Genomic DNA, 25098 nt, shown 5'->3' on the forward strand with positions numbered 1-25098 from the left:
GACACCCATCTGTAAAACAAATGAATATTTTATAATGAAAAAGAGAAGCATTATGGTATTTGGGGGGGGAGGAAGGGAAGTATCAGTATATCCTAATTCTGAGTGCGTGGTTGGAGCCACCCACAAGGCACTTTGCATCAGCTGAAATCAGGATTTTTAAGATTCCTCAGAGAAAAAGCCTGGTGTGATAATTAGAGAAAGAGCTTATGTAGGGCTGTCTGAATATCCACACCTCTCACTGAGGTTGGACAGGCAGGGCTTGGGAAAGGCCACAAATGTGAGCCCCAGAAATGCATGGTAATGCATAATGGTAGATGTATATAATAATATACAGTACATGTGCTATATAATGGTAAAACTTGCCTGAATTACTGTCACCTGAGAAGGAGGAGGAGGAGAAGCAGGGAGGCAGAGGATGAGGCTGATGGCACTCCCAGCTCTGGTGCAGACAGCATTGTAAATCCCACAGCGTCGCAGCTGCTTCATCAAGGGCAGGGAAAAGCCTCGAGGAGAAACAAAGTCAGTGCATGACTTGAAATAGCTGGCAGAGGTTATTGAAGAGCAGATTTGGGTTGGAAAATGGGAAAGAGGTTTTAAGGAAAGAAGAAAAGCTCTCTCTCCACTACACCATCAGAAGTGTTTATTCTGTGGCAGTGAGAAGAACCAAGAATCAGATGTGTGCACATCAATCTTTTAAAACAATTCCAGCATATACAGACTCTGACTTCCCTCACCACCCCCACCAACAAAAATACTTTGTGTGAGCAATCTCATTTGACTCCTTTTTCTTCCACACCAAGTATTTGTTCAACTGGATTTGTTGTCATCACATAGGAGGGGAGAGAAAAGGAAACATAACAAAAAAAAGAGCTTGGGCAAGAGAGGGAAGTTTCTCCTCAGCTCTAGCAAGAGGATGTCTTTTGTTTTGAAATTCTACAGAAATGATAATAAGTCTTAAAAAAGTTTTCCAGTCACTGGAGCACTGCACACTTCAGAATCTGTGTGGCTTGCAAATCCTGATTTGTTTTTGATAGCTTGTCTAGGTAGGATAGTGATGGAGGAATCAAATCCACAGACATCTGTCGAATCCATCCTCTGCAGTCACGCTAAAAGAATGAACTGGAAGGGAAAAAGAGAAAAGAAGGACAATGTAAGGAATATTGCCCATCAGGGAAATTCCTATCCCAAGAACATACACTTAAATACAAAAGAGTTTCCAAAGCAACAGTTCCTAGCAGAGCTGTATGAAGTAGTACAGTGATGGACCAGCTGCTGAAGCTGAGTGTCATGATGTCATATGAACAAGGATAAATATAGTGAGGTGCTCGCATGGGATTTCAGCTCTTGGAGAATGGGAGTATCTACTGATTGGAAAGAGATGACACTACAAGCCACGAGCTGGAATGGCAAAGTTAAATTGTGTGTGCAAAGAGAACTTCTCCTGATGCCAGCAGAGAACTTAATCTTGCTTACCTAAGATAAAATTAGACACTTTGTCTCTGCTGATTTATATACCTGTGTTGTACCAGCTTTACACAGCTGCCACATAGAATCACAGCATCAGTCAGGGTTGGAAGGGACCACAAGGATCATCTAGTTCCAACCCTCGTGCCATGGGCAGGGACACCCTGCCCTAGATCAGGCTGGCCAGAGCCCCATCCAGCCTGGCCTTAAACACCTCCAGGAATGTGGCTTCCACCACCTCCATGGGCAACCTGTTCTAAGGTCCCACCACCCTCCTGGTGAGGAATTTCTTCCTAACATCCAGTCTGCATTTACCCATTTCCAGCTTTCACAGTATCACAGTATCACCAAGGTTGGAAGAGACCTCACAGATCATCAAGTCCAACCCTTTACCACAGTGCCCAACATTCCCCCTAGTGCTATCACTACCTGACATCCTAAAAAGTCCCTCTCCAGCTTTCTGGTAGGCCCCCTTAAGATACTGAATGGCCACAATAAGATCATCTTGGAGCCTTCTTCTCTCCAGACTGAACAGCCCAAACTCCCTCAGTCTCTTCACATAGGAGAGGTGCTCCAGCCCTCTGAGCATCCTTGCAGCCCTTCTCTGGACACATTTCAGCACATCCATAACCCTCTTGTAATAGTGGCTCCAGAACTGGATGCAGTACTTTATCTGAGGTCTCACCAGTGCAGAGTAGAGGGGGAGGGTCCCTTCCCTCAACCTGCTGGCCACACTTCTCTTGATGCAGCCCAGGATCTGGTTGGCTTTCTGGGTTGCAGGAGCACACTGATGGCTCATATTGAGCTTCTCATCCACCAGCATCCCCAAGTCCCTCTCCTCAGCTCTGCTCTCAAGCCAGTCACTGCCCAGCCTACATGCTCCCACACCTGTTGAAAACATCCATTTTAAACCCATTATAAGCATGATTTGCTGCTGATGGAGACCAAATGACTGGTTTGGACTTGATGCCTAACTTGAAGGTGGTCCAGCTTAGGAAAAATGAGCACCTTGCACTCAATTTAATCAGTCTGGAGAACAATGTTCACCCATCTCATGGGCTCTGCCTGTCACATGCTTTTGAGATGCATTATGCTGGCTCAGTGTTTAACGTGAATGGCAAAGAAAAGGATGAGGGGGAAGGAAGAGGAGAAAATATCCAGCTTTTACTTTTGTAATCAGGGCACGTCCCTGCTGCTTTATTATCACATCAGAGAGTCTGGACCCATCAGCGCTTTCATTACGCAACATTTTCCTCCCCCAAGAATTTCTAATTCCGCCATCTTAATTTGTTTTGGGGACACTCAGCAGTCTGATTCCCTATCAGAGAGAAAATTTGTTTTATTAGAAAACATCTCTGAGCAGTTAATCCAGCAACTTTATTTGAGACCTTGAGAGGTCAATGCATAATTTAGAAGATTTTTGGATTCTCTTCTGATTGCTTCTCACTCAAAGACAGCCTTGATTATACAGCTCAAGCTGCTGAGGGCCAGAGTCCTGCTTTAATCATCAGTGTGCTGCCACAGACCCCAGCCCCTCTGTTTGGTCTGCAGGGTTTTCAGTTTCTTGTAGACAGTGAGCAGGGGGAGGGGGAGGTGTGGGGTGTGTGTGAAGCAGACAAGGACCTGCCTGGTAGTTATTCTTCCCCTGTACTCAGCACTGGTCAGGCCACACCTTGAGTACTGTGTCCAGTTCTGGGCCCCTCAATTCAAGAGAGATGTTGAGGTGCTGGAACGTGTCCAGAGAAGGGAGATGAAGCTGGTGAGGGGCCTGGAACACAAACCCTATGAGGAGAGGCTGAGAGAGCTGGGGGTGTTTAGTCTGGAGAAGAGGAGGCTCAGGCCTGACCTCATTGCTGTCTACAACTACCTGAAGGGAGGTTGTAGCCAGATGGGGGTTGGCCTCTTCTCTCAGGCAACCAGCAACAGAACAAGGGGACACAGTCTCAAGTTGTGCCAGGGAAAATATAGTCTGGATGTTAGGAGGAAGTTCTTCACAGAGAGAGTGATTGGCATTGGAATGGGCTGCCCAGGGAGGTGATGGAGTGGCTGTTCCTGGAGGTGTTCAAGAGAAGACTAGCTGAGGCACTTAGTGCCATGGTCTAGTTGACTGGACAGGGCTGGGTGCTAGGTTGGACTGGATGATCTTGGAGGTCTCTTCCAACCTGGTTGATTCTATGATTCTATGGTAGGACAAGAGCAGAGGCAACAGATTGGCAGCCTTGGTGGAGGGTGCTGGAGGTGGAAGATGGTTGAGCACCAGACAATAGAGGTGTGGGGAGGAAATTGGCATTCAGTAACAGACACCAAACTAGTGATGGATTTCTAGCTGTGACAGGGCTTTGTGGCTCTTGAACCACAGATTGTGCCTTGTGAAAGCAGTTTTTGGGGGCCAGCCTGGGCCTGCTGGAATTAATAGGCAATGAGGCTGGTGAAGGGTCTAGAGAAGAAGTTTTATGAGAAGCATCTGAGAAAACTGGGGCTGTTTAGTCTGGAGAAAAAGAGGCTGAAGGGAGACCTCATTGCTCTTCACAGCTCCTTGAAAGAAGATTGGAGTGAGGTGGGGGTTGGTCTTTTCTCCCTAGTATCAGGTAATAGAAGGAGACTAAATGGCCTGAAATTGTGCCAGAGGAGGTTGAGGTTGGGAAATTAGGAAAAATTTCTTTCCTTCAAGAGTGGTCAGGGATTGGAACAGGCTGTGCAGGAAGGTGTTGGAGTCCCCATCCCTGGAGGTGCTCATGAAACGTGTGGCCATGGCACTCTGGGAGATGGTTTAATGGCCATGGTGGTGCTGGGTTGATGGTTGGACTCAATGATCTTAGTGGTCTTTTTCAACCAAATCAGTTCTATGAACCTATAATAGGAAGACTCACAGTGGTCTCCACAGGCAGTGGTTTGAGTCCTCAGCATGGCAAGGCACTCTCAAACCTCTGCACCAATCTGTATTTCCAGGGGAATTAAAGCAACCTGCAGCTGCAGCCCTCCAGTGTGTAAAACTCCTATTGATTTACAGCCTGTAGCACATGGAGGGTTTGTGGAGATGAATCCTGCCAAATATGAGTAGGAAAGAAGGGCTGGCATTATCTCAACGAGCCCCAGCCCCCTTGCCATGAATAAGTGTTTCATTTTTATTGCATTTGTTTTGCTGGTCTCTACGAATCCCCACAGTTACGTGGTCAGTGATACAAAAGGCATAAAAGGAACGGAGATCATTTACAGCTACATCACAAAGGCTGCTCTGTAATACAGTGGTCCAGAGAAATTCTGTGTGATGGGTCCTATTGCAAGTGGAAGGAATGAAACTTTGAAATACTGTTATTTCATCTCTGTATGACAGACTGCAGTCAATTCAAATGTCAGCTTTCAATGGGAGGTGAGATCTGTCAGGCATGAGATGTCCATTCAAACTCAGAAATGACAATGAGCTACAAAAGCACCCAGTGGGCTTTAAGGATGTGAGGCTGTAACTGAGGTGAAAAGACTTTTTTTTTTTTTTTTTTTCTCTCCCTAATCTGAAAGCTAAGAACAGGAAATAATTTCCCAGATTTTACAACAGTTGTCTCATTTCTTTGAAAAAACCTCCTGAAACCAATTTTGTGTTTATTTAGCTTTGAATCGAGTTACAAAGTCATCTTTTAATTAATGATGAGTCAATTCTTGTTCACTTTAACAGCTAAAATGTTATCAAATGATTGATTTAGACATCTCTTCAGACTAGCCATCTTGGGCATTATCAGTGCAAAGTGAGTTTGCAATGCAGTGTGTAACTGGCTTCCTCCTAAAAAAGGTTTCCCTGGGAGGTGGTGGAGTTGCCATTCCTGGAGGTGTTAAAATAATATGTGGACATGGCACTTAAGATGTGGTTTAATGACCATGGTGGTCTTAGGTTGATGGTTGTACTCAATGATCTTAGAGGTCTTTTCCAATGGAAAAAAAAAAAAAGATTCTTAAAAAAAAAGAAAAAAAGAAAAAAAGAAGAAGAAAAATCCCCCCAGAATCCCACATGAAGTTCATTTCCTTTGGCATTTAGTTTGCCCTAGCTTATTTTGAAGGCTCCTCGAAGTTGAAATAGAAGAACTAGAATAATTACTTTATATAATCATAGAATCAACCAGGTTGGAAGAGACCTCCAAGATCATCCAGTCCAACCTAGCACCCAGCCCTGTCCAGTCAACTAGACCATGGCACTAAGTGCCTCATCCAGCCTTTTCTTAAACACCTCCAGAGATGGGGACTCCACCACCTCCCTGGGCAGCCCATTCCAATGCCAGTCACTCTCTCTGTGAAGAACTTCCTCCTAACATCCAGCCTAGACTTTCCCCGGCACAACTTGAGACTGTGTCCCCTTGTTCTATTGCTGGTTGCCTGAGAGAAGAGACCAACTGCCACCTGGCTACAGCCTCCTTTCAGGTAGTTGTAGACAGCAATGAGGTCACCCCTGAGCCTCCTCATCTCCAGGCTGCACACCCACAGCTCCTTTAGCCTCTCCTCATAGGGTTTTTGTTCCAGGCCTGACTTTAGGAAAACAAACCAAACCCAAACCCTTCCCTCAGACTCTCCTAGCTCCTTCTCATCTTCCGCAACTGTATTTGTAAGATAAAACACCATCTCCTCTTCAGCTCACCTAAATTTAGTCCTACACAGCTGAGCTATTCCTCTGAACAAGTTGTCTATTGTCCTTTTACAATCGATAGAGAGGAAGAGGCAAGATTAATCTCACTCATTTAAGGAGCCTTCTTTGTGCTGAGATGAATGGTGGCCTAGAAGCACTATTTCCCATCGTCACCTATAAAATGAAGTAGATGGCTCACTTAGGTGAGATGAATCCCACTTCGATATTTAAAAGCAAACATGAGCCTGGGCAGTGCTTGCCTTTTGGGCTTCCCTGTGTCCTCTTGTACCTCCCTGTGTGAGCAGGCTCGTGCATCACTGATGGAGCTGAGAATGTTGTGCTCCAGCCACTGTGTGTGTTCTGGTTGGATGGTTGGTTGTTTTCCCTGTAATAGCTTGCAGGCTGAGCCTTTGAGTGACTAACCCAATCTCTTACTTGGAAGGCTTCAGAGTAAAGCCATTGCTTTCTCCAAATTGGTGATATTAGGCTATTGTCAGCACACTGCTTGCATGGTGTGCTTAGATTTTGGCAGGATATGATAGTGTTTTAAGGACTCCTAGGGGCATTGTGACCAAATATTTGATGTGATTTCACATCTCAGTGTCACAGCTGCTGTAGGAACCCAACAGATGTGATGAAAAACCTGATCAGGGTGGTAAAGTAGCCACATCCAAGAGGCAGGCAATGGATTTCACTGAGATCTGGGAGAAGGGCCACCTCCCTGCCTTGCATCTCACAACCCACATGGTTCCAGTACATCAGGATGTATTTTGTAGTGAAGAAAAAAATCCTCAAAAGAAGAAGAAAGGTCACCAACTGACAACAGTTTTTACTGCAGGGGGGTTGGACTAGATGACCTTTAAAGGTCCCTTCCAGCCCAATGCATTCTATGATTACAGGAATCTGTGATTTCAACTCAATCCAACCTTCCAACCCAATGCATTCTGATTACCCTCCCCTTCCCTGGAGGTGTTGAAGGCCAGGTTCGATGAGGCCTTGAGCAACCTGGTCTAGTGGAAGATGTCCCTGTCAATGCCAGGGGGGTTGGAACTAGATGATCTTTAGGGTTTCTTCCAACCCAGACCAGAAAGCAGGTGAGTTAAGGATTTAGCCCAGCTCTTTCTGTGGAAAAAGCAATAATGGTGCATCAATGCTTCATATATCATACCCAGGAGGGATCCTACTGCAAAGTGCTGATTATCTCCTTATAACATGGTCAGAAAACTTGCAGAGTTGGAGGAGAAAAGGAACGAGAAACAAATAAGTGATGACCAACCTCACAGTCCAGTGAGGGATGATCCCATCCTTTGCTTGTGTGCTGACAGACCACAAGTTGTCATATAGTCATGAAGTCAATCCATCCTACACACAGTTTCTGGTACTTCCTGGTGCACAGAGGAACTAGGCTATCCATGAATCTTGGTCTGGAGGAAGAGTAGTGCCACGTAGCTCTGTATTATCTCCTGGAAGCTGACAGAAGGGGTTGATGCTAATAGATGCCAGTGCGTGCATAAAATCAGTTGCTGGGTTTGGGTTTTTTCATTCTCTTGTGGGTTCTGTTATTTGTTTTCAATAGGAAGAGCATTGTTCATGAGATCCTTGACTGACGATCACAAGTGAGTCGGAGGAGCAAGGGGTTCGACGGTGGAGGAAATGATTCTTGTTTGGGTCCCCAGCCCTTGTGTGCTACCTGACCTTCTGCAGCTCCTGTCTCAGCCAGGAGGGCAGGGGCTGCCCCAACCTGTGCAGCAGCTTGGACAACTCCACATTGTGGTCTCTGTAGTAGCTCGACAGAAATGCTCGAGACTGAGAAGAGTCAGAAGAAATCAACAGTTAGAAGATGGAAACCTACCTGATGGCAGGTCTGGTGAGCTATGCACTGCTCCCAGGAGGGGCTCTGAGACAGGGTGATTAACCCCTTGTCATTCAAAGCTCATTAAAAGGTTCTGATTTTTGTAACAAGTATCAAGCTAGCAAAGATTACAAAAAAAGAAGAAATCAGTGTGTTGATTTTAGGAATCAGACATGGGACTAATATTAAAGTGAACTTCAATCTCCAGCAAGACCTTACCTCTTGGTCCATTGGTGGGTATTTTCGACCTTTACTTTTTCCCAGGCACTTTGTTTTCCCTCCTTCCAATAGCTGGCACCAAAAGCCTTTCTGAGGGTCAAACCTGGAGAGGATTGTGTTTTTAGAAACCCCTCACTGCAAAAGAATCTCCCAGCTACTAAGACATCAGTGTTAGCCAAGAATTGCTGCTGCACACATCTCTCTAGATGACTGAAATACTGAAAGCAGAGTGAGAAATGGCTTTTCTCTCCTGGGATAGCTCTGGGAATTTATTTTTCCCCACAAATTTTACTTGGGAGTGGCTCAAGGCAAGAAGTTTTTTACCTACACTGCCTAACGTTTATTCTACTTCTCCACCATACAGAGTACAAGGGTTGGATGGATCTCTGAGCAAGATGATCCAGTTGAAGATGTCCCTGCTAAATGCTGGGGGGGGGGGAGTGTCGGATTAGATTACCTTAGGTAGTGCCTTGCAACCCAAACCATTCCATGATTCTATGATCGTATTCTAGCTGAAGTCCTGAACCTCAGTGTCAAGGACCTTATATGGCCCCACACCAACCCATGGCTCATATTTTATTGTCTGGTTTTGGTCAGAGATTTTATCCACGTTAAACTGATCCCTTTATCCCTGTGAGATGTTAATGTTTTGTTCAATTGACACCAAAGAATGTTAGGTTGAAAAAAACAGCTAATAGACTCTTTTTTTTTCTGGAATTAGATGTGCTACATTCTCCAGGACACCATCAGCTGTGCCCAGAAAGGGTTCTCCAGCATGGTGAGTTGGAGCTGAATGCTGTTGTAGGTCAACACTGTGAAGTGGGGTTAAAAAGGGCAAGTAGATCTATTTGCTGACATAGGCAGGCAGGGAGTCAGTCTCTGGGTCTATATGGAGAGGTGTGTGATTGTTGATGACTATGAAATGATGAAGAATATAACACTGAGGTGCTGATGTTGATTTTTGGGTGAAATAAGCAGCATTCAGGTCTACTGAAAGAGCCACTGCTTTGTTGATAATTTAACTGCACCTGAGAGGTTGATGGTTCCATATGATTAGATCTAAACGTAATTTCCATTCCAAAGATGCCATTAGATCATAAACATTGTCCTAGCACCCTTCTCTGAAGTATGCAATTTGATTTGTCTGTCTGAGATTCAAGGCATTTTACATTAAGGCTTTAAACCACATCCTCACTGAGGAATGAACGAACAAGACTTGGCGTTAAGTTTGGAATTTATTGCTATGGGACTTGCAGCATGCATAAAACATTGGGAAGGCTCAGGTTTGTGTTGCTCAGCAGATGTGTGGGAAAAAGAATTGGCTGGTACATGGTGTTAATTAGTCACAGCCTGCCTTTTTGCCCGGGGTTTGTCTCTATGACACAGGTGTACTTGTAGTTTGTTGCCATACCTAAGTGATTCTGCTCTGGTGAGATCTCAGCTGGAGTGCTTTGTCCAGCTCTGCAGCCCTCAACACAGGAGGAACATGGACCTGATGGAGCAGGTCAAGAGGAGGGCTGTGAGGATGATCAGGGAGCTGGAACACCTCTGCCACAAGGACAGGTTAACTAACTTGGTGTGACCTGCACTTCTGTCCAGATGCCTGAGCCCTGCCTCTGCCTCCTCTCGGCTCTCTTTCCATGGCTCTGATCAGTACTTTTCTTCAGCCTGTCTTGGATTTACTCTCCTGTAAGACGTTCATTAGTCAGGGTGATGAACTTGTTGCTCATTGGTGTTTGCAGGCCTGGGTCCTTAGGCTGCTTTGTGACAACTTTAAAAATGTGTGGTGCACAGTTATTAGGCAGTAATGACTAGGCACCATCCTATGCAATCCTTCCTACTTTGACAGCCGTGCCATAAAGCAACTCCTTTCTTTCATGCATTTTTCTCTTCCATCTTAAATCCCTACCAAAGTGTGTGCTTCCACAGCACATTTGCATTCTTGATGCCTCTAAACAGTGATTGCATAATTTTATAGATCTGTTTACAATCCATTTTTCCTGTCCAAACAAATATGAGAGGCCAAATTTTTTTTTCCCCTGCTGTGTGGCTCCAATGGCTTTAATTTAGTTGCAGAAAGGAAGATCTATGTCTGTGGGTGTGTATTTTTCAAAAGCTAGCAGAAGGCACTGCAGATGTGCAGCAGCAGTTGTTCAAACATCACTAGTTCAGCTGTGTATTCAAGCCCCTCCTCTAGTCCATCCCCTTCAGAAAGCAACGACTGACAAAATCACATTCTGAAATGCAAAATTTTTCCTCTGCCAAAAGAAAAGAAAAATAAATTGGCAGAGGAACATTTTTAAGATCTAAAGCACAACAAGCACATAATGCTCATTTTATATCTATTACATTACTAACTAGAATTCTCCCAGCAAATGAAACATCAAACAATAAGTGGAAGCAGGGGGCAGACGAAAAGATCTTGGTCTCATTTTCCCTCCGTTTTCCCTGGTATCAGCCTGCAGAGAAGGTGAGCTACAGGCTTTTCTACTTCCCATTCCAATTGCAGGCTCCCTGCCTGCAGAGACGTGGTAAAACCTCCACCACAGTGCCAGGCTTCTCACGGATGTCCCGGGGCTCTCCCAGCCCGTTCTTGTTAGGAGATGATACACCTCATATGCAGAGGCTCAGTGCAAAAGCTGCTTACAATTTTCTGCTGGACTAAAAGAGAAGTTCAGCCCACTTCCAGCCCAGCAGGGACTCTGCTTTCCTGCAGGGGATTGAGGAGTGTCAAAGCGTGCCACCCAGGCCATTACTCCCCTTTCACAGGGAAAGCCTCACTCTCTGGGCAACAAGTATGAAAAAGGGATCTAAGCTCATCGCAGCTACTAGATTCAAAGCAAAGGCTGTGCAAAGGCAATCCAAGGGCTTTCCCTGTGTTCAGAGGACCTTGATTTGGGCTCCTGCAGTGCACCTGCAGTTTTGGAACCCAGGGCATGGACAAGCTGCTCAGTCTGAGGGGTTTGTGCTTCACAGGCAAGCATGATTTTCTCCTCAGGCTCCAGGAGCCCAGCACTTCCAGGTCAGGGATCATTTTGTCAAACTCAAGCATACAGACTAGACTAACTTCTTCTTTGCCATGTGCCTCGCTAGTGCCAGGTAAAAGACAGAATTTGCTCAACCATCTGTGAAACTGGGGTTAGGGAATGATATATTTGGTCCATATTAAAAACAAACAGCCAAAGAAACCATGTAACCAGATGAATTTTCTCCCTCTGGGTGCCTTTACCCAGTCTCTGTCCTCTGACTGCTATAGGAATGGGATAAAAATATATAAGGCAAACTTTTCACACCTGACACATGTTTTCCATGAATCTGGACTTTTGTTTTGTGTCTAATCCAAAGACTGAGCAGTTGTTTGTTCTGTGTGTTCTGCAGGTGTGGAAATGTAGGATCAAGCAAATAAATTCTGCAGTGTATTGTGGAAGTTAAAGGCGGATGAGTGTTAAGCACAGCTTTAAGAAAACCCCAAGTCTTGCAAAAATGATCAGTGTTGGAATGTGGGTTTTGTTTGTTTGTAGTTAAGGACAAAGTGGTCTTGGTAGGAGAGGATGGACACCCTGATCCCATAGGGCAGATGATAAAGGAACAGACTCACGTTAGAGCTTCGGAGTAGTTGTAATGAGGAGAGACTCCAAGAAACTTCTGCACTTCATCCATCACAGCAGCTGGGTCACTTCTTAGCTGCTGTCCATCAATAATAAGCAACTGTAGGGATAAATACATGAATTATTTATAACTAACACACAGGTTTACTGGAACAGGCCACTCAGGGAAGCTGTTGAATTGCCATCCTGGATATATTTAAAAGCCATCTAGAGATGGTGCTCAAGGGTATGGTGTAGTAGTGGCCTTAGTACAGTTAATGTTTGGACTTGATCTTGAAGGTCTTTTCCAAAAAGAGTGATTCTGTATAAGAATGACATCATCTCCCTTCCATGACAATGTGGACTGAAATTAGCACATGACTTATTACAGTGCTAGTAGCAATCATATAAGTGAACCTCTTCTCAGGTTTATGTTCCACTGTACCCTGTTAAATCTGTGAGGGTGGACACCTTGGATTGCACACTGTTTAAATGGAAGAGTTAAATTTCACAATCCCAAGACAAGTCTTGGAGAATTCTGAGGAAAAGATAAGGAAAGAATGGAAAAATATTGTGAGTTGTTCAAGAAATAAGAAAAGTACCAAAAGCTCAAATGTATTTTAGAGTGAAATGCTCAAAAATTAGGGCAAAAAAACTGCTGAAGGGTCTAGAGAACAAGTCTTGTGAGGAGTGGCTGAGGGAACTGGGGTTGTTTAACCTGAAGAAGGCTGAAGGGAGATGTCATTGCTCTTTACAACTCCCTGAAAGAAGGTTGGAGTCATGTGGAGTTTGGTCCTTCTCCCTAGTATCAGGTGATAGAAGGAGAGAAAATGGCCTGAAAGTGTGCCAGAAAAGGTTGAGGTTGGACATTAGGAAAATTTTCTTTCCTGCAAGAGTGGTCAGGGATTGGAACAGGCTGCCTAGGGAGGTGTCGAGAGTCCCTTCCATCCCTGGAAGTGTTCATGAAACATGTGGCCATGGCACTTTAGGACATGATTTAATGTCCATGGTGGTGGTAGCCTGACAGTTGTACTCAATGATCTTAGAGGTCTTTTCCAACCAAAACAATTCTATGACTCTATAGGGTTACATGTTCAAAAGTGGTATTGTGGCAATGTGCTTGAAACTTACCAGCAGCCTATCAGCCATAGGGGCTTGAAAAATCATTAGCAAAGGGGTGGGTTTTGGTTTGTTTTTAATGAAAGATTGATGTGCTGTAAAGGTACATCAGCTTCCAGCAGCAAATGTATCAGAAGTCTAGTGGAGTACCAGGCAGTATTACTAATAACTATTCTGGGCAGAAGGGTTTTATATTTATTGTGAGGGCTTATTATGAATTATTAAGTTTTTGAGTGCCCAGGCTGAGTGAATGCACATTACTGAGTGCCCATTAGTAAGTGCCCTGAGTGCACTCTCTGTGTGCACCTTATTAAGAATGAGTGCATTTTGTTGTGCATCTTGTAAAATTAATCACTCTAACTAGGGAAGAGGAGTGGGTGCTGCTTTTACAAGAAATATGTCAATGTGCCCCTGAATGTTTAATAAGAGGCTGCACTTGCTCTCTGCCATGTCCTGAGGTGGGACAGCAGTTGGGTGAGGGCAGGAGGAGCACAGGTAACAGGGCATAGCATGCTCAGCACCCTTTGCTTGCTCCAAATTTGCCAGCCCCTTCTCCTTTGGAGGAGTAAGTCAGGGCCTAGTGGCTGATGAGATGTGCCCTTGTTGCTCCTAGGGCACTACTGCCCAGCAACGGCCTTTGCTGTAAACTCAGCTGCTTTTGGCAGTGCTCCTTCCCCATTTAAGAAAGAGGAGAAAGGCCAGAGATGAAAGAAGAAAGTAAATGACTGAGACTTCCTCCTGGAAATGAGGTTGACCTGCTTCTCCTCTCTGTTGTACAACAGAGCCTGTATAAAAAGAAAAGTGAGGACTGCAAAAAGACAGAGCTTCTATTTCTTCTCATTGTTGTCTTTTTTTCAGGTCCCTGACTAAATAGGCAACACTCAGTTTTGCCTCCTCTCAGCAAAATTCTGTCCCACATAGAGCAGTCCCCAGAGACACTTATTCATTTAGCTTGTGCATTAAACACCTTTTGACAACTTTTTCATGCAGTAAGTAGACATGAACTGAGCGATGGACAATACCCATGGGGAAAGAATGCCCATGAATATATTTTGTAGTACTAAAATGTTGCTTTAGTTTTGTATCTGTAAGCCAATTGTTTTTTAGTGGTGGGAATATTCTTTAGGTCTTGGTGTGTTTCTCATGAGAAAGATTATAAAACCAATTCAATAAGATGTCTAAAGGGAGATGGAGCAAAAAAAGAAGGATATTCTGCTCTAACACTGAGAAAGGCTAAATCTGCATCAGAATCAAACAAATGTGAAATTTTCTATGCAAAACAGTGAGTGGGAAGTGGAACCAAATTTCTTTATAGAAAAAGCCCTGGCATTTTCTAAATGAACTTGTCAAACCTTCCCACTGTATCTCATGCTGCAGCTGTTTGTTTCATGGAACTTAGAAGCCTTGATGACCTTGCCTGATCCTGGGAGGAAACCCCGAAGTTCTTCATTCACCTCTTATGGCACAGTTCATAGCATCTTCCTGTGGCAGCTTTTCCATCAGAAGACAGGAAAAGTCCTCACATTCCTGACAAATATCCTGATCTTGTCAAATTTGCATTTCCTAACAGCTGGGATTCCCATTTGGAATCCCAGAATCATGGGATGTTAGGGGTTGGAAGAGAACTCCAGAGATCACCCAGACCAACCCCCCTGCCAGAGTAGGATCACCTAGGGCAGGCTACACAGGAACACATCCAGTTGGGTTTTGAGAGTCCCCAGTAAAAGAGACTCCACAACCTCTTGGGGCAGCCTGCTCCAGGGCTCCAGCACCCTCATGGTATAGAAGCATCTTCTCGTGTTGAGGTGGAGCCTCCTGTGTTCCAGCTTGTACCTGTTTTTTGTGCTGTCACTGGGCACCACCAAAAAAAGCCTGGCACCTTTTTCTTCACACTCACCCCTCAGATATTTATAGGCATTGATCAGATGTCCTCTCAGCCTTATCTTCTCCAGAATGAACAGCTCCAGGTCTCTCAGTCTTTCTCTATAGCAGAGATATTCCTGTCCCCCAACCATCCTTGTAGCCTCTATTGGACTCTATCCAGCAGATCCCTGTCTCTCTTGAACTGGGGAGCCCCAGACTGGACACAGTATTCCAGATGTGGTCTCAGCAGGACAGAGTAGAGGGGGAGGAGTACCTCCTTAGGCCTGCTGGACACACTTTTCTTAACATGCCTTAGGGTGTTGTTGGCCCTTTTGGCCACAAGAGCACATTGCTGCTCCTGTGGATGACTTGTTGGCCACTACCCTCTATTGACCAGACTCATCTGGGGACATTCCAAGAATGGATGAGCTTGGTGAGCCCCCAGGTTGGGAATTACCTGTGAAGCAGGATAATGTGCCAGCCACCGCTCGATGTGGACAGCGTACCAGCCGGGTGTCAGGCATCTCTTCTGCAGAGCCCTTATCTCGGAGGGTGCCCAATGGTTGGACGTAATGACTTCATAAAAATTGAACTTCAGGGCAGTGGGGTCCTCATGGGATCGCTGGTGCTGCAAGGACATAATTAGACATGTATCAGAAGGATGCTGAAAACGAAGCTATAAGTGTCCAGAGAGCTGCTGGGGAGGGACAGGCAGGAGAAGCCAAAGCCTACCGAACTAGGGCACAGTATTTTTTTTACTGCTTTTGCATCTTGCATCAGCAGTTGTAAAGGTGCAATTGAAACATCAAAAAGGGTAGAAATGGCATCCTTAGGGCATGTTTTGTTCCTTGCAGAGCTCCTAATGACAGGGTGAGAAACGGTGTGGTTTATGCTTCTTGAAACATTATTAATTTGGGTCTGTTTTAGCCCTGCTTTTAGCATTTCCTTTATCTGTATGGCTGCATGCTTCAAGATCTCTTTAAAAATAGTTCTTGAACAGAGCAGATTTTGTTCTGGAAAAATGTGGGCTCACTAAAAGGCAAGAAGGAGAATCTCAGAGTTTCCCTGGGAAAAAAGCAGGCTTTCTTTTGGTTCTGAAGGGATAAAAAAATTCCCACAATTCTCCAGACAGCTCTTTTTGGCTGCTTGGAGACTTTAGAAGCCCCTCCATACATTTGTACATCACTGCTTAGCTTGCTCAAGAAGGCAGGGCTGGAGTAACAGCTTCTCAGCATTAATAGCTCTGATTTTCTGGCTAGGCCATGCTGATTTTCTCTCTCTGGGTGAAGAACACTGCTTTTTGTCTCTGCGGTGTCAGCTGTAATTGAGATTAAACTGTTTGTTTACAGCTTGTGGCAGCTCTGTGCCGAGAAGTTTCATCATTTATGACACTATTGTCACAGGTGCCAACTGCAAAAGCTGGCATTCAGCATCCTTCCGCTTCTACACGGCACAAATGCTCTGCAATCAATCCCATTTTTGCTGAAGGACACCAGTTCCCACTGACGCTGGCCATCATCACCCCCTGCCATTGCTTTCACCGCCCATTTCTCAAAGGCAAGGTCCATACCTGGTACCAGGAATATGCCCGATCAGATGGGTCGATGAGGATGGTGATGATCTTGGCCTTGGGGATGAGGGCAGCAGCTCGCTTAGGAGCTTCCTCAGAGTGGAAATAGTTGGCACTTTTCTCAAAGAGGAGGTCAGTGGTGATGTTGGAAGGAGTGGGAAAGAAATCCATGTACCTGAGAGGCGAAGAAACTTAGAATTAGCAGCATGACAAATGGGTCATATCCTTGTGTTTCCCATTTCATGGAGGGTGAAAAGGTGAATTTTCAGACATAATTCTTAAGAAGCAAAATTGAATTTCTCAGCTCACTCCAGAACTGGAACAGGAGGAACACATCTTGGCTCTTACGTGGTGCTGGTAATAGCTAAAGTCTCCATGAAGTCAGGTAATTAGATTTTTCCCTTTGATGGATGGGATTTTTGCTAATAAGTTCCATGTCAAAAGGATATCTTTCAGCAGTTTGGAGTGAGTTCTGTTTTAGCTGCTGAAAAAAAAGAGGAAAGCTTCAAAATGTCAACCATGTAATTTTAACATTGTTGAAGTATTTTCTTGTGGACCCAACATATCTTTTCTTTTAGATGTTTGCAGACTGCAAGATTTGAATTTTGGCTTTGAATGGCCTTTTCAACTTAAAACCATAAACCAGAAGTTTCAGCTGAAAGGGGGAAGAATATAAATGAAGCAGAAAGTGAAAATAATTTGAAGGCATTTTGGGGTCTCTTTGGTTTTGCTGAGCACTTCAGGAACTTTTAGTTTTAATAGGTCTGTTTTTTCTGTCCTTTCTATGGGAACAAAGTATGTGGGGCCTCAGCCTGAACACAGGACCCTACTTATGCTTGGGCTTGCAGATCAGTTTTGGTGAAGAGTGGCAGAAAAGAGATCAGCGTTGTCCTCTACATGGTTGTGTCAAGGGCCCTCAGTCACTGCTGCTTCTTCTCTGAGTTTATTGCACCACGTGCTCTATCAAAACTAGAAATGATTTCTCCCTTATGCATCCTGGGGAAATAAACTCCAAACATTTCTTTGCCCTTATTTTCCATGACATTCCTGAACTGAGAAGCTGCCTGACAGTTGCAGGCACAGCCTGCTTTCATGGGCTAGACTCATTGGCTCCTCATGCTCTCCACACCCTATGTGGGCAAGGAAAAGCACTGGAGATGAATCTGTTTTGGTGTGGTGCGGCATTTGGGTTGTATTTCAGTTTTCACACAAGGATGAGAGCTGCTGGAAATAAAAGCCTGATTTAAAAAAAAAAGGGCAAAAAGCTTTTCTGAAGCAAAAATAGTAAAAGCAGCATTTAAAATGGTGAGAGGAAGAACAGCTGGAATGTTTTACAGTGTGTGGGGGGGTGTTCTCAGGAAGAGATAAATCAAACGTTACTTCATGAAAAACCACTTTTGAAGGAAAAGAGTATAATTCAGTGTAGAATTTCTCAGTTATGAAAGACAATGATGCTATTCAGCAAGAAGGGAGACATCCAAGATGAATTTGCTATTGCATTCCTTTGTGAAAAACTAAGGAAATGGTTACTATAATTTCTAAACAAACTTAAGAACTTGATTCAATGGCCCCTCACTCCAAATTAGTTTCTCTGTCTGTCTGATAATGCCAAGCACAACAAAAATGGAGCCAGTAATGATGCTGGTGTCATACAGGCTTCTGAAGTTGTTCCGTTCTGATTGAGCATGCTATTTATTAATACTGAACACTGCTTTCTGATTACTCTTCTTACCAGTCAATTCCCTTGTGGTAGTTGTTTCCATTGAAGAACTGAACTTCTTCAAAAGTTTTTGGACTAGGGAGGTTACTGATAATGGAAGGATGCATCAGGAGAAATAAATAAAGTGCTGTTGTTCCTACGATGACAGAAAGAGATGCCATTAGGAGTGAGAGAAAAAAATCCCCTTTGACTTTATTCAATCAACAACGTGCTTTATATCAGGGCACACTGAGAGAGATGGGGAAATGAGATCACAGAATTACAGAACATTACAGGTGGGAAGGGACCTTGAAAGACTGAGTTCATCCTGCCAGAGCAGGATCACCTAGAGTAGGTCACACAAGAATGAATCCAGGAAGGTTTGGAATGTCCTCAGAGAAGGAGACTCCAGAACCTCTCTGGGCAGCCTGCTCCAGGGCTCTGGCACCCTCACAGTGAAAATGTTTTTCCTTATGTTCCCATGGAACCTCCTCTGATCCAGCTTGCACCCATTGCCCCTTGTCCTATCACTGGACATCACTGAGCAAAGCCTGGCTCTGTCCTCCTGACACTGCCCTGCACATCTTCATACATCAAAGAGGGCACCCTTCATGCTCCTCTGCTCCAAGCTCAAGAGCCCCAGCTGCCTCAGCCGTTCCACACAGTGTCTTTGTCATTCTGCTCTGGACTCTTTCAGATAGTTCCCTTAGGTCCTTCTTGAACTGAAAGGCCCAGAACTGAAGACAATATTCCAAACGTGGCCAGAGAACCCCTTTTACAAGAAAGTTTCCTCTTGATGGCAGGCCTGCGTAAGCACAAGAAGCTTTCAGGGGAGGGGAGGATTATGTGCAGACTTCCCTGCTCATCAAACTTTCCCATTTCCACACTCTGAATTCCACATCCTGAAGCAAGCACGATGTCCCTGTTGATTGCATTGCTTGCTTGACTCTGCTCTTCTCCAGGGAGGGGATTTGGCCTGATTTATGTTGGTTTTCACTGTATTTATATTGCACAAAGTATTTAAAAAGCACTCATTGTGGGATTACATTCTTCTTGCTCCCAGAGCTTCACTTTTGCCCCCTCTGTATTTCTCTATGGGCCTGCTGTTGAGGGACAGATTGTCACTTTTGATAGTGACAAACCTGTATGTAATATATGTACATAAAAATCCCAGTAACAGTACTTTTGTTATTTGTTTGTGACAAAAGCAGCTGGAAATGATAAGTGATAGTAAGCAGAATTTTAGAGAATGTATCTCTTAACTTGCCCTTCAATAATTTATAGAAGCATAGAACGGTTTTGGTTGGAAAAGACCTCTAAGATCATTGAGTTCCTCCACTGACCCAACATCACCGTGGCCATTAAACCATGTAGCAAAGTGCCATCTCCACATGTTTCTAGATCACCTCCAGGGTTGTTTCTTGACCTCCTCTTTGAGCAGCCTATTCTAATGCCTCACCATGCTTTCAGTCAAGAAACTGTCCCTAACCTCAAACCTAAACCTCCCCTGCTACAACCTGAGGCCATGATTTCATGCTGTGGAAGCCATCATTGGGCTACGAATTGAGACCTTCTCTCTCTGTCATTGTCATGGTATTTCTGTATGGCCTTGGATTAGTCTTTTAGTTCCCTACCTCAGCACCCACATTCTGTAAGATCTCCACAACAGTAATCACTGTTTTGAGACTGGGAATATGTGGCTTAATTCAAAGACCCTTGGAGGCCTGCAAAACGGAAAAATCATTTATTCTCAGTTAGGGTCTCAAACAATGTCAAAGTAATTTGTCAAAGAATAACTATTTGAAGACAGAGCAGCCTGGCAACAGAAGGTGGTTTATGAGGAATGAAAGCAATTCTACTGTATGTAACAGTTGTCCCAGTCTGTTGGCAGTGGAGATCCTTGATAGGATGTCTTGGCAGGAAAAGAGGTCATTGCTTTAAAATGAAAGAGGGTAGGAACAGACATTAGGGAGAAATTCTTCACCGTGAGGGTGGTAAGACACTGGAACAAGCTGCCCAGAGAGGTTGTGGGTGCTCCATCCTTGGAATTGTTCAAAGGCATCTTGGATGGGGCCTTGAGCAACCTGGTCTAGTGGAAACTGTCCCTGCCCGTGGCAGAGGGATTGAAGCTAGATGATCTTTAAGGCCTCTTCCAACCCAAACCATTCTATGAATCTATGGTTCTATGATCTCAATACCATAGGAACTTGTGCTAGTTTGAGCCTAGCTGGGATATTTGAGTGAGAAGCATTAGATTATAGGCTGTGAAAAGGAAACAGTGGTAATGTCTGCTTTACTCGTAGGCTTGCTGAGATGTATAAGAACAAGAACATAGATAATAAAGTTGCTCTCTGGCTTTTGGGCTGCATGCATTTGTCTCCCTAACTTGCTTTCTAACACCCCTGGCTGACCCTATATTTATAGCTTAGCACAATATACAAGCAGACATTCACACTACATACAGCTACATACAGAAATATACAAATTAAAAAGTAATATGGAAACACAACAGCTCTCCCAAAAAAACAGAGTCCCCAGGAGGGGCTTCCAAACACCCTTCCACCTTCTTCCCACTGCTCTCTCTTACTCCAAACTTTGCCTTATGTTCAAGGTGAGTTTGGAGAGTCAGCCAGGGGGGGTTAGGAAGCAGATGAATTAGTTAGGCAGTAAGTTAGAGAGAGAAGGGCTTGCAGCCAAAGCCAGAGAGCAACTCTGTTATCTATGGTTATGTTCTTGTTCTTATACATCTCAGTAAGCCTAGGAGTGAAGTAGACATCACCATTGTTTCCTTTTCACAGCCTATAATCTAATTCTTCTCACCAAAATATCCCAGCTAGGCTCAAACTAGCACAGAGCTCAATACCACAGGAACCAGGAGTGGCCCAGTTCTATAGCAGGGAGCTGGCTTCAGTTTACAGGAGACAGATACACAGGCACAAAACTGAGGGTCTGGCTTTGGTTACAGATTCATTGTCTCTTACCTGTTTTCTGGGGTCCTATCACAAGAAATTTGGGAAGGTGGTCACAGGTTTTATCTCTGGACCAGATGTCCCTGTGTCGTTTATCATCACACGGATTCTGAAGAAGAAAAGGTGATTGCAGACATCACTCTGGGGCGATGCTAGAGGTTTGCATGGACACAAGTCTTTGCAGGATGTCAGTGTTCCCCACTGGCCTGGGCTGAGCTGGGACAGGTGCTATTTTACCCCAAGGGACTACAAAGAAGAACACTCACACAGAATTGGAGGTTAGATAGAAATGCTAACTAGAAAAGCAAACGAAAGCACAAAAAGTATCAAGGCTCAAAGTGTATAAGGATGTACTCAGAGTCAGCCTTGGCCCAGTGCCTGAGCTGGGCCCCAAACCAGGCCTCAACCAGAGCCCACCGCTAGGCCCCAGCAGGCCTGTATAGGCCTCACTGTGCCCTGCAAGGTAGAGCCAGAGTAGGCCTCAGCTAGACAGTGAGAAGTAGCTTTGTGGCCAGGCCTCACTGCCGCACAGCCTCAGCAGCAGCTGGCGCAAGCTCAGAGCTGAGAGGTGAGAGGTGAGCAAGGGCTCTGTCCCTTTATGCTGAGTAGTCCTAAAGGGCATAAAATGGGCTCAAGCATGTCCTGTCTTATTTACCTGCCCGTCTGCATTGCAGCCAGAGGCGGGAAAACAGGACAAAGAAACGCAGGCAGCCTGGTCCCTTTGCCTGAGAGAGGTCTCAGGGGGACCTGTCCCGTGGCAGGCGAATGCGCCCCCATTCTATGGAAGACAACAGCCTGTGGGTTCTTCCATTTCTGTGTCTGCCTGGGTGATGGTGTGGCCAGTGAGACCATTAGCCTTGGCCATTGCCCTATGGACGGGGGTGAACAGGGGAAAAGGTGCTGGCTGTTCCTTCATTCCTGCCTGAGCTGCCTCTTGCCCGCCTGCCGCCTCAGCCGCCTCAAGCCGCCTCAAGCCGCCTCAGCCAGCAGCAGATTCTCACTTTGCAGCCCACGTGGAGTTTGCCACAGGACTTCTGTCGGATATTTTCCTGCCTATGTTTCAGGGCCACGGCCATTAGGACTGGTGAGTATTCTCCATTCTTCGTTCAAGTTCACAGTATCACAGTATCATCTGGGTTGGAAGAGACCTCACAGATCATCAAGTCCAACCCTTTACCACAGAGCTCAAGGCTAGACCATGGCACCAAGTGCCACGTCCAACCTTGCCTTGAACAGCTCCAGGGACAGCGACTCCACCACCTCCCTGGGCAGCCCATTCCAGTGTCCAATGACTCTCTCAGTGAAGAACTTTCTCCTCACCTCGAGCCTAAATCTCCCCTGGCACAGCCTGAGGCTGTGTCCTCTCCTTCTGGCGCTGGCCACCTGAGAGAAGAGAGCAACCTCCTCCTGGCCACAACCACCCCTCAGGTAGTTGTAGACAGCAATAAGATCTCCCCTGAGCCTCCTCTTCTCCAGGCTAAACAATCCCAGCTCCCTCAGCCTCTCCTCGTAGGTCTGTGCTCGAGGCCTCTCACCAGCCTCGTCGCCCTTCTCTGGACACGCTCAAGCATCTCAATGTCCCTTCTAAACTGGGAGGCCCAGAACTGAACACAGTACTCAAGGTGTGCTCTAACCAGTGCAGAGTACAGGGGCAGAATGACCTCCCTGCTCCTGCTGACCACACCATTCCTGATGCAGGCCAGGATGCCACTGGCTCTCTTGGCCACCTGGGCACACTGCTGGCTCATGTTCAGGTGGGTACCAATCAGCACCCCCAGATCCCTCTCTGTCTGGCTGCTCTCCAGCCACTCCGACCCCAGCCTGTATCTCTGCATGGGGTTGTGGCCAAAGTGCAGCACCCTGCACTTGGAGCTAAAGGCTTTTTAATCAGCCTCAGAAGTGGCGCATTAAGCTGCCAGACTCTCCTATCAAAGAGACTTTCTGAAATCAGTCAAAATTCCACTGTGCACAGACATCCTGTGAAACAGTTCTGCTCACCGCATCCAAGAACTTGTGTGGAGAGTTGGAAATAAGTTTGGGGGAATTATTTTGGGGATATTAATAAATAGCTCATAACTTTTTCATCTGCCTCATTGCATTTCACCCCAAACTCAGATTTCAACTAGTCCCATTTACAACAGCCCTTTTATAAGGAGGTGCAGGATATGGGATGGAATAACAAATTACCTCCCTCTGGCATGGCCTCTTTGCCCCCTTGGGACTTGCCTCGGCCTCTGGAGGAATTTATCTCTGTGGTAGGACAGTCCTCAACCTACAACACGCACTAAGACCAGAGCCTTACAGTAAGACATCAAATCCCACATTCCCTCCCAATAATTTGCTCTTGGCAGATATTGAGCACTCTGGTGCAGATCTGTGGAAGCACTCAGGTACAGAGGGACCAAACTCCTGAGTATCCTCCAGGACCAGTCCTTCCAGTGAAGTCAGTCATGCTACACAGCTGTGCAAATCCTACACTTTTAGAGTCTGCTACGTTTTCTCCTCTCTGTTCATCAGGCTCATTTCATCCACTGAGTCCACAGGCTCCTCTGTGGTTCCCTTTGCTTAAAATTCAGTGTAACTGTAATGGTTTTGCATGACTGAGGATTAAGTTCAGTCATTAGAAAAAAAAAAATGAAAAGGAACAGAGGGGAAAAAAAAAAAGATTAAAACATTGATTTAATCAAGTTTTCATTTGAGGTTAAAATGGAAACCTTTGTTGGAATAGCTTCAAGGCATTAGTTTCTTAGGTGACAAAATGGCTTCAGATGCATGGGACTTAGTGCCAATTTGAATTTACATAAGAACCCGAAAGGAAGCACAAAATAGAAATGTGGGATATTATTCATCTCCTTATCTTTCTACTACCTATGAATGCAAAATAAAGACCTGTGTGAACAAAAGGCTCCACAGAAAAGGTTAGGGCTGACTGCTCTTTAAAGCACTTAATGTATAGGTAACGCTTTGGCATAGCAGCGGATGGTAATAGCAGGTACAGTTTGCTAGTGAATAAAATTAACAGAATATAATGGGGAAAATCATTAACTGATGTGAATCACTGCAGGTCCACTCCACTCAATGGAGATTTTATAGATTTCCACTTGTGCTTTCAGGCCAGAAATAATAGGGCCAGCTCCTTTTTGCTGGCATAAGCCCAAAATAACTGCACAGATCTTCGTGGTGCCACTCTGGATTTCTGCCTGCATAGCTAAAAACCCGATGTGGCACTTCACACACTGTGTAAGAGCAGAGCCAGATAGGAGTAACAATGATTGGGAAATGACAGAGTTGAGATTACAAGCAGCACTATTGTGTGTTTGAAACAGAGATAGAAAAGTGGTCTGCACAGAAATCCTTTTCCATTCTTAAAAGAGCTGCCCATTTTGACCCCTCTCGCCCTCCCATTCCCTCGCTCTTCCATTGAACGGGTTCAGCTGGTGAGAAATCCTCCTTGTCCTGCAGTGATCCCGCATCAGTGATGCCCTGTTAAGAGGTGCAGTGAATATGCATTGTTTGCTTTGTGACAAGTCTCCTGCCAGCTGGCTGTGAGCGGCTCACTGATGGTGCAACACCATTAGTTAACACAGCACAGTGCTTCAGCAAAACTGCAGGCAAGAGGAAGGGGATGGGAAGCTTTTTCCCACTGAGCTGACAGTGATGTGCTTTTTCCGTGCTGGATTTTGTACGAGTGGAAGCTGGTCCATTCCTACTCAAAAGCAGTAGCTCCCTCAGAAATAGTTACATAACCTCAGGATGCATGCAGGTGTTTGTTTTTACATTCCTATCTCAACAAGTGGGTTGTGAGGAAGAGGGATGTGACATTACCTGCCAAAGAGGGTCCATCTGCTCCGGGAAGAGCTCGAAGTACTTCTGAGCCAGCTGAACTGGGGGCAGGGTCTGCAGATTCAGGTTTGTTGAGCTCTTAACAAAGCTGGCAAGGTTAGCAAAGGTGTATAACCCCAGGCGGTCATTCCCGTAATTAGACAAATGGGTCATGAAGATGCTGATCTGATAAGCAAGAGAAAACTTTCAGTCATGGAACATCAGGAGGTGTCAGTATCTGACTGCAAAGGCAGGCTTGGGAGCTCCCAGAAGGTTTGCCAAACCCTTTTCCCTCACCCAAACCCAAAAGAAAGCAATGAAAGCA

The 25098-nt window shown here is 45.2% G+C and overlaps 1 protein-coding gene across 3 annotated transcripts in view; it reads right to left on the reverse strand.

Annotated features, from left to right (window-relative positions):
• Positions 1-623: 623 nt before the first annotated feature.
• Positions 624-25098, reverse strand: part of LOC135178707 (bifunctional heparan sulfate N-deacetylase/N-sulfotransferase 4) — a 124940-nt gene continuing 100465 nt past the window's right edge. For all 3 annotated transcript variants that reach the window (XM_064149860.1, XM_064149861.1, XM_064149859.1), the window contains 9 exons: positions 24777-24959; positions 20964-21060; positions 18016-18139; positions 16284-16458; positions 15171-15341; positions 11743-11852; positions 8145-8247; positions 7350-7879; positions 624-1119 (listed from right to left, as the gene is read on the reverse strand). In XM_064149860.1, the coding sequence (XP_064005930.1) occupies positions 7760-7879; positions 8145-8247; positions 11743-11852; positions 15171-15341; positions 16284-16458; positions 18016-18139; positions 20964-21060; positions 24777-24959 (1083 nt within the window). In that variant the 3' untranslated portion in view covers positions 624-1119; positions 7350-7759. The remainder of the gene's footprint in view (positions 1120-7349; positions 7880-8144; positions 8248-11742; positions 11853-15170; positions 15342-16283; positions 16459-18015; positions 18140-20963; positions 21061-24776; positions 24960-25098) is intronic.

The sequence above is a fragment of the Pogoniulus pusillus genome, chromosome 10 (genome assembly GCF_015220805.1).
Source record: "Pogoniulus pusillus isolate bPogPus1 chromosome 10, bPogPus1.pri, whole genome shotgun sequence".
In the NCBI taxonomy this organism is placed as follows: domain Eukaryota; kingdom Metazoa; phylum Chordata; class Aves; order Piciformes; family Lybiidae; genus Pogoniulus; species Pogoniulus pusillus.